General features: G+C 42.8%; 1 protein-coding gene across 2 annotated transcripts in view; it reads left to right on the forward strand.

Moving 5' to 3' along the window:
* AHCY (adenosylhomocysteinase) overlaps positions 1–3,979 on the forward strand; it is a 28,995-nt gene extending 25,016 nt beyond the window's left edge. For both annotated transcript variants that reach the window (XM_065645393.1, XM_065645394.1), the window contains exon 10: positions 2,999–3,979. In XM_065645393.1, coding sequence (XP_065501465.1) covers positions 2,999–3,130 — 132 coding nt within the window. In that variant the 3' untranslated portion in view covers positions 3,131–3,979. The remainder of the gene's footprint in view (positions 1–2,998) is intronic.
* Positions 3,980–11,787: the final 7,808 nt, after the last annotated feature.

Consider the following 11,787-nt stretch of genomic DNA (forward strand, 5'->3'; position numbering starts at 1 on the left):
ATGCTGAGTCTGAAGAGGGCTGTTTTTTGTGGTTAACCTGTTGTGCAGAGCTGAGACTTGTCTGTCACATGTGATAGGAATGTCCAGTCACTTTTTGGCTTGATCTGGGGCTCTTCCCTAAGGTACTGAGAAGCCCTTTGCTGCCTCAGGGTAGTCAGGGAGCTTCTCCCAACCAGCCCATCCCTTCTGCTGAACGTCACAGGATCACAGGATGGTTGAGGTTGGGCGGGACCTCTGGAGATCAAGTCCAACACCAGCGTTCGTGGCAAATGTTCACATACATACCCAGCAGCAAACTCTAGTGGGGCAGAGCTGAAGCTGGAGTGAAACTAGGAATAACTTTTACTGTGGTTGATAGAATCTGGGTCCCGTTTGCACCTGAGCAGAGCTTACCACAGTCCGTTCCTAATAACCTCACAAAATATTAATGACATATTCCTTCGGGTTTCCCTTTAAACTTATCTCTCTGCATTCTTTGCTTTTGGAAAAATCTGGATCATGTCACAACTTGCAAATTCCTTTTATAAAACTAACCTGGTTTTAATTTTCCAAAACAAGCCTGAGCATTTGAGATGGTCATTGAAGAAGATGGTGAAGTTAAATCCCACTGCCTTTGAAATGCAAACAGGTGTAAGACTAAATGTGAAAATACTTTTTGTTTCGGGGAGTACGGAATATATATGTTTGGACTTCATAAGGAAGTGTTTGCTGAAGAACTCCCAAACCCACCTGTTAGTGTTCAAGCATACCAAAAATACAGTGTAGGAGCTGATCAGCAAACTGACACGTAATTTTCAAAGGAAAAGTTTTGTTGACAATTCTCTTGAAAATGATAGTCCAGTGTTGCTAATAAAATGTGGCTTCATACTCTTCCTGAATAACAATTTTTAGTAAGTATGCTTGAACTGGCAACGAGAAGGAATGCCCAGATCAGTTGCATGTTAGTGGAGCACATGGCAGTGATCTCTCAGGTTCATATACTGTGACAAAATATTCTTTTCACTCTGTGCTCCATAGAGCATTTCGAAGAATAAAACAGTTGTCTTGTCAGAACCAACGGAAGATGGGCAGAAGAGCTTTCTGTGATAATTTTCTGACTGGTGTCTTTCCTTGTTCTGTGTAGTAGCTTTGAGGTCCAAATGTAAATCTAAGAATTACCAAATACCTTACATTGTACTTTCTTTGACTGCAAGAATATCGCTTTGCTCAGCTGTTACAAACATACACCCATTTCTACAACGGCTGTTCCTGGAAATCTGGGCAAACTGTTGTGTCTGTGTTCTTGGCACCAAATCTGTCCATTCTTATGCTCAGCTATCTGATTTTAAGGTAAGTGTCAGCTTACCCTCGTATAAGTTTGTGTAGCTTTTTATCTAACTCTTGACATCCTCAGGCTGAAGCAGCTGTGAAACAACTGATCTCTGCTGCAGTTTGAGAACCTGATTTGGGAGATGTCAGGGACTCAGCTCTTTTTCAAGTGGGTGTAATCTTTCTTAAACTTGCTGGAAATGCACCTATCAGATCTTCACATGTCATTCAATTTTTAACTCTTTTGTTTTGGCAGGATCTACTAAGATTAAATATTTGTTTTTCTTCTAAACACAGTCCTTCCAGTTAGTTTTTCTTTATTTCATGATTTTCCTGACTGTTATGTAGTGTGCAATAACTTTCACGCTTCCCTTCCACATTCTTCCACCACTTTGTCTTATGCTTTTGTGTTTTACATCTTTGGCTGTGTTTGTTCTCTAGAGATGTTGGCAATTCCATATTACTTACTATGAGCAGGTTGAGCTGCAGTGAATTAGTTTCTACAGATGTAGCTTTTTACCTGGTTCATTACAACGGGGTTACTTCAGAGTAGTTGCTTGTTACCACAATCCCTTTGAGTGGGAAGTCTAGGACTAGTTATTGAGTCACTTAGGACATGCTGGTTCACACAAGCTGCAGATCTGGCCCTTGGTTGTTTTGTTGATTTATTGCCCTTCAAACATATTGCAACTTTTCACATCTGTTTAACTAGTATGGAGGAAATATTGCCAGTCTTTCCTGTGCTGCTGGAGTTCAGACGTACCCGTTTTCTTAGCAATGGTTACTGGTGTTTTGCGGGAATTACAAATGGTGATCGGACTTGTCCTTCTGTTATTACTCAGCAGCACCTGATCCTTTCTCAGTGCTGTCCTTTCTGTCTTTGAATATCCTTTATGGCTGTATGTTCCTCTCTGACACAGCAGCTAGTTTGCCATTTTACTCTGTTTTCTGCCTCTTTTTTACCTGTCTCCTGTAGTACTTAACTGTCTTGTAACCTTACACATTTTTCAATCCCTTGAGTTTGCATGTCTGCCTGACACCTCTGGCATAAATAAGCTATATCAACATATTTCTGAACCCATGCCCTACAGCTCACCTTGGCTTTATTCTTGATGAAGGCAATGCCAATAGATACCAGTATTCTTGGTGAATTAGTGACTGTGGAATGAATTTCTTAATACTCCTAAGATGGGCTATCTGGAAAGGAGATGAATTTTTTGTTTTCCTAGTAGTAGAACTTATCTGAAATTTTAAGATGATCATCTAGTATGTCCAGGTGTCTTTGTAGTGGAAACATGACTGGGGCTTTACTGTTCTACCAAACTGGATTTTCTTATCTCTGAATGGTTTGATCTCTCTTCTTGTTGGATGGATGCGAGTGTGTAAATGAGATTGAAATGCGCTTGATTATATAGAGTTGTCTGTCTCACTTAAGCCTAACTGAACTTCCTCAAAGACACGGGGCTTTTCCATCTGGACGTAGTTCTGTGCTCAGAGCAGGTGCCTCTTTGCTCGAGTGGGTGAGGTGTGTTGGCAGGAAAAGAGCTGTCTGACTGTTCTGTGTCAGCCTGGTAAGTCGTCCTTAGGGCTGCCATTGGTTTTCACATATTCATTTCTCACCACTGACCATGACTTCCTGAACTAGTAGGTCTCCATTCTAATATTCTTGACCCAATGTTTTGTTTTCCAGCTGGATGAAGCTGTGGCTGCTGCTCATCTGGATAAACTGTGTGTGAAGCTGACGAAGCTGAGTGACAAGCAAGCCAAATACCTGGGCTTATCAAGAGATGGGCCATTCAAGCCAGACCACTACAGATACTGAGCAGGTGGCACTACCCACAGACCAAAGTGCAGGGATACAACCTTCCAAAGCTCTTGTGTGTGCTGGGCTCCTGAGAACAAGCCCTTTGCCATGCCCCTCTGTGCTACAGACCCCCTCACTCTTACCAAGGGAGCTTCAGGGCCTCATTTGTGAAAGATCACTCTGACTCTTGGAATTAGGATTGGTTACTTAGCTAACTGCATGGTGAAAAGGATCCTGTGCACCTTTTCTTGGCTCCTGCTGTCCCAATGAGGGAAGCAAGACACAAGATTGCTAAAAGAAAATGCATAATCTTGTCAAGCGTGTGGCTGACAGCCTCTTTGAACAGACTGACGGATAGGATGGGGAATGGTTTCTACAGGGAGATGCTTTCTGCCATGCCCTGCTCAAATTAGATGAACCCTCTTAGGAGTCTGGCAGTGTCAGGCTTCTCTCCACAAAGGTGGTACAGCTGAAGTGTGTGTTGTGAAACTGGGGGAAGTAGGGAGGAATATAGGTTGGTCTCCTTCCTATAAAATTATCTCCTACTTGGAGTTTAGAGCTGGAGTGGTGTTTTTCCTGGGTTAATTTACTCCATCGGTTTTGGTCTGAACGAAGACCTTTCTATGCTTCTTCCATATCAACTTGAGGAGGTGTGAGGCAAGAGTGACTTCTTTTTAGCAGCTTTCTAGTGTGTTGTGAACAGCCAAGCAGCCGCTGAGGGGGTGGTTATGTTCAGGGACCCTGTTCAATCCTCTGAAAACACCAGGAGCACACTTCTACCCCAACTGGGTTTTTCTGGGTTGTCTTGTCTACTGTATTTTGTCACTGACTCAAAGTGCTTTTATTAAAGATCTGACTGTGGCCTGACTTGTTTTATATAGTGGGATGCTTTGGATTTTGCCATGGATTTACTTTTTTTGTGATTCTTAAGCTACTGAAAGTGTTTAATGTGTAATATCCACATGGGGTTTCTAAAGGCAAAAACCAGTGCTGTGGCTAGCCTGCGTCATTTACTTGAGCTGGAAAAATCTGCTCCTCAGGTTATTTGAATATTTGGAGGGCTGAATCTTACAGGGAAAAAAACAAATACTTTTCCCCTCTGCACACACAGATTTATCTCCATGCCATGGAAATCATCTCTTGCCACTCTCCTCTTCAGTCAACATTGTACAGCAGGCCAGCTCTGTCTCTGGATGTAAGAAGATGAAAGGTTTGGTATGGTAAAACATGCTTGAAGTGCTCCAAGATTCATGTCCAAGCATCAGCTGTGTTGTCAGTGAGCAACTAAAACAGATGGTGTAGAGTATGAACTGCTGGAGGAGGAAAAAAAGGAGACGAGTAAACAAGGTGTTGCTCAGTATGCAACTTTTTTCATGGGTTTGTTTTGCATCAGCCTCTAAAACCCACCAATTTTAACTGAATTTGGGTGCCACAAAGCCACCATAAATGATTCCATAATCAGTAATGGGGATTATACGTTTAATTTACTAATGATGAAACCAAAAAGGGTTTAATGTTCTGCCAGCATCCTTAGGACCTGGATGGGAACTGACATGCCTTCTGCTTGTCTAATTCCCTGGAAGTCCACAGCAGGGAGATAAAACTCTTTAGGGTGTTTAGAAAGTCTACAGCAAAGTTTTTTTGCTTTTTTCACCTGTAGCATCCAGAGACACCTCTCAGCAAACCTGTTACTTTTTTGTAATGCTCTGGTTTTCATTTCATCAACTGCGAAATCATTTCCATAAGGAAAGATAAAACGGGCCACATTTGTAGGCATGTGCTTGTTTTCTCTGTTAAAACAGCAGCATTTTAGAGGTAAACTGAACAGCATCTTATTAGTTGGAATATTACAGATGTTGAAAGCACCTTTAAATTGCTTGGTAATCAGGCTGACACTCAGATTTTGTTTTGAGCCAGCATTTGTCTGCTTTGCATTATTAACCTGATTTTGACTCAGAACAAACATTTGGTGGTCCTGTTTTTCTTGCCCTCCAAAACTTGATTCCTTTGTGTATTTTATTTATAACTGGAGCCAAACTCCTTTTGACCTTTTTTGGCAGTGAAGGCTGTTGCCTGTGATATTGTCTGACCTGCCGTTGAGATACTATTTTGTAGATAAAGAGTGACATCTCTGACCAAACCCTTGCACTTGGACAATAGTAACAGTGATGGAGGGATGTTGAACAAGTTGAAAAGCATAAAGGCAAGTAAACTGTCTGGTGTGCTCATTTAGTGCTCCAAATATTTACTTCCTAAATGGAGAAATTGTTATGAATTGAATGACAGCTTTATAGCAAGGAGCTCTTTTAAATACCAAAACCTTCTAGATTAAAGTGCTCTGGGTCTGCCAGCTATTTCTGGGGTGTTTTCAGAGTGAGGAGGTTGCTGGCTGTTGAATTACTTTAAATGCATCTGCTCCCATTTCTCTTCTAGAAGACTTAAAAAATTGTGTCTTTCACCTATAGGTGAAAGACCATTTGCCTTTAATGAATTAATATGTGGGTGGGTGTGTGTTTGTTTTTTAAATGCCACACTTGTTTGAATGGAATACAAGGAAGAGTGAGACTGGATATTCTCATAGTTGATTCCTGGCTATTACAGTCATAAGTTGTACAATACTGTCATTTACCTATTTGAGGCAGCTGTGCAGAGTGAAGGGACATTTTAGCTGAGGAAACTGCCAAAACCAGCAAGGGTACCACAAGAACACTGTTATTAGCTAAATCTATCTGATGGTAGAGAGTGAGCAATGAAGGTGTTTAAGTGTATTAAAGTCAATAGAAGATTTCCAATGATGCAAAGGGGCCTGAACTGGATCACTGGGGAGGGTGTATTTTTGTCTTTTCTTGCTTTTATGACTATTAAATGAATGCCAGGTGTGAATTGTGTTGTGACACTATTACAGCCATTCTAGGGCTGTCAGATTTCAGGTCAGGATTTCATCTCAAAGGATTTCCTGGATAGAAATACCTGTGCATATGCCATGCAGAAATTGTAATATCTTTTCATTTCACTGAGAAATCTTGCAGAAATGACTAAAGCCTCCTACTTCTTCTAGGAGAGGTGGGAGAAGGACTTAGCCATGTGTTGGCTGTCTGCATGTTGTCTGAGATTTGCCAGTAAAATCTCTGTATTACCTCAGAAAGGAATATGCAGGCACCGTGAATTTAAGAAGGGCACTTTGGGAGTGGTTGGTGGGTCTTTCAGGTACCCCAGTGTGTGTCCGGCCTTGTGCTGCTGACCCAGACAGGCCCTGTCTCCCGTAGGCCCCGTGTCACATCTGCCAGCCTTGCATGGCTGTTCCTGGTGGGCGTGAGATGGCACTTGGCACCTGTGCTGACGCTGCTGAACTGGTCTTTTTCAGTAAATCAGTTACCAGGAAAAAAAAAAAAAAAGTGTGTGTGTTGGGGAAGGCAAATTTTTGTATAGCTCTTCTTAGCTCCTTCAAGTGCAAGAAGCAGAAAATAGCTGTGTTCATTCTGGAGGACCAGAAAAACCTAAACTAGCCTGGCATGCCAGACTGACATGTGGATGTCTTGGTCCCCAGATCAGGGTAATTTGCTGGGGAAGAAAATTCCACCAAATCCTCTCTAGGTATGTAACTTCTCTCACTGTTGTGAGAGCTGATCAGTGGCAGAGCTGCAAGCTCCTGCTGACTTCAGGGTCCTCAATATATTGTTGGATCTGAAGAAATCGGGAGCACTGTTAAAGCATGTTAGGTAAGTTATCAGTAGAACATCTCGACATCTCTAATCTGGAGCTTTCTGGAGCAGGTGTTATCTTTTCTATTGTGTTCAAGAATGGCATTAAGTGTGTTACGAGGACTGGGATGTTACAACAGGTCCTGTAGCTGGTGATGTAGCTGACTTGGGTGAGAAGCCACAAGGCTATGCTTCCATTTTGCAGGCTTGAGCTACTGAGAGTAAGGAAATGCAGTGCGGGTCTGTTGTGTGTGTTCCTGTGCTTTGTGCTATACCCAGTTTAAGAAGGACAAGGAATTACTGGAGGGAGTCCAGTGGAGGCTACAAAGATGCTGAGGGGTCTGGAGCATCTTTCTCATGAGAAGAGACTGGGAGAGCTGGGGCTGTTCAGCTGGAGAAGAGAAGCTGAGAGGGGATCTCATCAATGTTTATAAACATCTCCAGGGTGGGTGTCAGAGGACGGACCAGACTCTGTTCAGTGGTGCCCAATGACAGGGTGAGGGGCAACGGGCACAGACTGAAACACAGGAAGTTCTATATGAATATGAGGAGAAACTTCTTTTGAGGTGCCAGAGCCTGGACCAGGCTGCCCAGAGTGGGTGTGGAGTCTCCTTCTCTGGAGACATTCAAACCCAACTGGACCGACCTGTGTGATCTGCTCTGGTGACCCTGCGTGAGCAGGGGGGTTGGACTGGGGGATCTGCAGAGGTCCCTTCAACCCCATCCAGCCTGTGACTCTGTGACTGACGGGAGCTGATGATGCCATTGAAAAATTCTTAGTGGAGTCTGGATGCGGACAAAACGAAAGCTGAAAGAGCTCAGAGCGGAGGTTGCATGAACAGAGACAGAAGAACTGTTCATGGAGGGCCAAGGTTCAGCGCTGCCCATGAATGGGCCCACCTGTGATGCCCTCAGTTGCATTATTACAATTACGTTGTGACTTGCGAACTGTAGCCTTTAGCAGTGTGGGGGACCTCACTCGTTACCTTTGGTGGGGTGCCTGTCAAAAGTGACATGGGATTTGCCTCATCCCCACAGTGGGAAAAGCATGAAGTGGTTGACACCTGACACAGGAAGCGATTATTTCTTTTCAACAATTAAAGATAACACAAAAATCTAAGATGATGTTTCTCTTTGGAAATGAGTAGCTGTTTGTTGTGCACTTCCAGTTTTGGCAGTTAAGTTAGTATTACAGTGGCATTTGGGATTTTGCAGAGCAGTAACCGCAGCAGACCTTCCCATGCTTTTCCTTGTGTGTGCTGAGATGGCTGAGTGGAGACGGCTGTCGGGAAGGGCAGCGCTTCGGAGTTCAGAAGCAGACAGGAGAAATGTGAACTGCTCAGGAGTTTGTTAGGGGAGTTCATTTTCAATTATTTTCTTTTTCAGCCCTGATTCTGCAACTCAGTCATGTCTTTCTGAGTTAAGTAGGATGCTGGATGTGAACAAATTCTGAATTGGTCTATTTAGTGTGTTTATGGAGAAACTTCTGGCTATAGAATGGTCTAATTCAACTTGAAATGCTTTGAGGACAAATGTTATGATTTAATGCTTTTTTGCATTGGCCTTAGATGTTATTTAATGTCCACACCCAGACAGTGAGTGACCTCAGGACTGCAGCATCTCACCAATAGCATGTCCAACAATACTCCATGAAGCTTGTTTGACATAGGACTAAGATGATGTTTTTGTTCTGTAAAATAGAGCTCCCACAGAGTCAGCTTTGGACATGGCACGTACAAGTTCTTCCTTGGCTCCTCAGCTTGGGTATATAATTCTCCATCGGCTTCTCCTGTAATTGATTTCACTATGAGGTTAACACTGTCCCTGCATCTCAAAGGGACTTTACTGAACCTTTCATCACCTTCAGCCAAGGCAGCGTTGCAGATACTGTTGACTCATCTGTAGAACTTGGAAAAAGTTGTTCTGTCTTCCATCAGATCTTTCCTTCTGTGAGAAGATCCTAAAGACTGACATGGGGAGCTGTTTGTTTTCGTTTTTGGGTCTTTTGGAGAGTTTCAGTAATTAGCCTAGAAAACGATGAGGTGTTTAGAGCTAGTTTGGTATAGTCAATTAAGATATTAATTCTACCATTTGTTTTATCCATCAGGATAAACTTGGATTTTATGGTCTCTGAGCGTGATGATAAGCAATCAAATCAGTACTTTGGATGTGAAAAATACAGTATCTGTTTTAAATTCATGGAAAATAGGTAATATTTGGAAAAACTAATAGTGATTTGTTTGTGCTTAATCCTACTAAGGTGTAATTAGGGTAAAATTTCTATTAGTCTCTAGGAGCAAAATTTCTCTGTCAGGGAGCATTACTAGGTGTGTCTCTAAAGTTGAATTCCAATAAGTTTTCAGTGGAGACATTTTGGTGTGTCACAACTAAAAATTAAGCATTCCATCTTCCTCATGTGTATGTTTTATCATGTGCATGCTGATGACGTGAGACAGATCCCTTAGGGAGCTCTTACACTTACAAACAACTCCTCAAGACGATTATCAGTTCAAACTAAATACAGCAAGTAAATATTAGGTGTACATGTTTTACTGATTTCTGTATCCTATCAATACGTCATGCAATGTCATCTTTACCTGGAAAAGTAAAGTCACCAAAACTAATAACAACTTCAGAGTACTTGATTATATATATTCTTTAGTGTGATAGATGAATGGCAAAGCATAACCTCTTTCTAACCAATTCCAGTTACAAAAAAGGCTTATTAATAAATCAAATTTGTTCAAAATGCACTACATATAAATGCTATATTAAAAAGTATGACAGGATCTTGAATTTTCCTTCATTGGAAGGAAACCCATCCTGGACATGCACCATCCTGTACTTCGCTGGTTCAGCTTCCATGTCTCCAGCTCCTCCTTGTGGGTCTCAGTGCTTTCCATTTCCTTCGCTGGCAGCTACAGGCTGCGGCCAACATCTTCATGAATGATCTGGACGATGGGGCAGAGTGCACCCCCAGTGAGTTTGCCATTGACACAAAACTGGGAGGAGTGGCTGATATGCCAGAGGATCATGCTGCCATCCAGAGAGACCTTGACAGTCTGGAGAAACGCTCTGCCAGGAACCTTATGGTGTTCAACAAGGAGAAACACAAAGTTCTGCACTGGAGGAGGGGCAGTCCAAGCACAAGTAAACGCTGGGGTGCACCCGGCTGGAAAGCAGTTCTGCAGAAAGGGACCTTGGGGTTCTGGTGGACACCAAGTTGAGCGCAGGTCAGTAATGTGCCCTTGCGGCAAAGGAGGCAAAGGTGTCCTGGGCTGTGTTAGGAGGACTGTTGGCAGCAGGTCAGGGAGAGGGTCCTTCCCCTCTGCTCAGCACTGGTAAGGCCACACCTGGAGTCCTGTGTCCAGTTCGGGCCTCCCCAGTACAACAGAGACGGGGACATACTGGAGAGAGTTGCCCAGGGTGGCTGTGGGGTCTCCCTCCTTGGAGATATTCAAAAGCTGCCCAGACGTGGTCCTGGGCAACCAGCTCTAGATGGGATTGGACCAGATGACTCCAGGAGGTCCCTGCCAACCTCAACCATTCTGTGATTCTGGAAAACTCAAGTGAAAGCTGCTGTCTAGAGAACAGCACGAGCTGTTTGTTTGATATCTGCCTTTCCTTCCTTCCATTTTCCTCTCCTCCTGCTCCCCTCCACCCTGGTAAAATACAATTTTTCTGCCCAGCTGGACATTCTGGTAAGACAATGAAATTGTTTCCACATGAGAAGTTGTTGTGTGATTGTTGATATGATTTCAGTATCAATCAAGGACAATTTCTTATGAGAATTTCAAAACACCTTGATGAGAATCTACATCTTTACCTAGTAAAAGAAGGGGCCAAATTCTTTTTCCTAAGCCCATTGTAATGTTGTATCATTCTTCCTTCTCATCCTCTTTTTCTCATCCTGAGCTAGGATGTCTGATTAAAAGAAATACGTATGTACATTTAAAATAATTCAAGCTTGCATCATATATGACAGCTGGTGTATTTTATAAAAGATTATGACATCTTGTCATCATTTGGGCTCTTTCTTAGATTAATCTCTGTCATCTGTATAAATATCTCTAAGATGAAAAAACATTTCTGTCCACATCTGAACTATGTTTTCAGCTCTGGGCTTTGGATCGACTGTTAGAAGAAAAAAAGTTCATATGGCTTAATCCCCTTTAGAGTGTCATCTGTATCATCTTTGCCTGCCTGGAAGATTTTTGTAGCCCTCACCTGTGCTTAGAAATCAATAAAGAAATTTCCTCTCAATTAGACCTGCAGAGAGCATTAGAAAATTCAGGATGGGGATTAGAAATTCATGGTTAGAAAAACCTGATTGTGAAAGCCAAAGAGCATTGGTAGGGTCACTGGTGCAGGCATCTTGCAGGCAGGTGGAGTGAAGAAGATGTGGTTTTAGCTCCGGGGGTGCAATGACCCCTGTGGTCTCTGGCAACAGCAGTGAGATGAAGGGAAAAGACTAAAATCAAGAAAGGCCCACAGAAGAAAAAACAGTGTACATGAGCTGGGGAGGGGAACATTGTAGATATGGGACAGAGGACGAGAAAGCAAGAGCTGGAGTTGGCAGGTGAGGAGTCTGGGGACATACTTCTGAGTGTTGGAGACAGGTTCTGAGTCCATTCCGTAGCTTTCCTGTGACCTACCAACATCTCTCCTGGTAGTTTAAGCAAGAAGAGCTTTCCTCTTGTGCCATCTTGGGTAACTCAAGACCAAGGTAAAGACCTTCAAGAACAAGACAAAAGTGTCTTCTGGATACCTGTTTGCTGCTGCCTTGAGCTTCATCCATACATTCAAAGCTGCTTCTGAGCCTTTAAGACTTGCTACAGCATTTGATATATATTTTTTTTTCTGCAGCACATGGAGATTGTCACCTAAATTCATGCTTGAGGTGGGTGAATGCTGGGAGTTGCTCATAGTAATAACGGGCCAAGAAAGAGAGACTGATTGCTTGTAATGTGGGAT

Source organism: Caloenas nicobarica, chromosome 15 (assembly GCF_036013445.1).
Source record: "Caloenas nicobarica isolate bCalNic1 chromosome 15, bCalNic1.hap1, whole genome shotgun sequence".
NCBI classification, from domain to species: domain Eukaryota; kingdom Metazoa; phylum Chordata; class Aves; order Columbiformes; family Columbidae; genus Caloenas; species Caloenas nicobarica.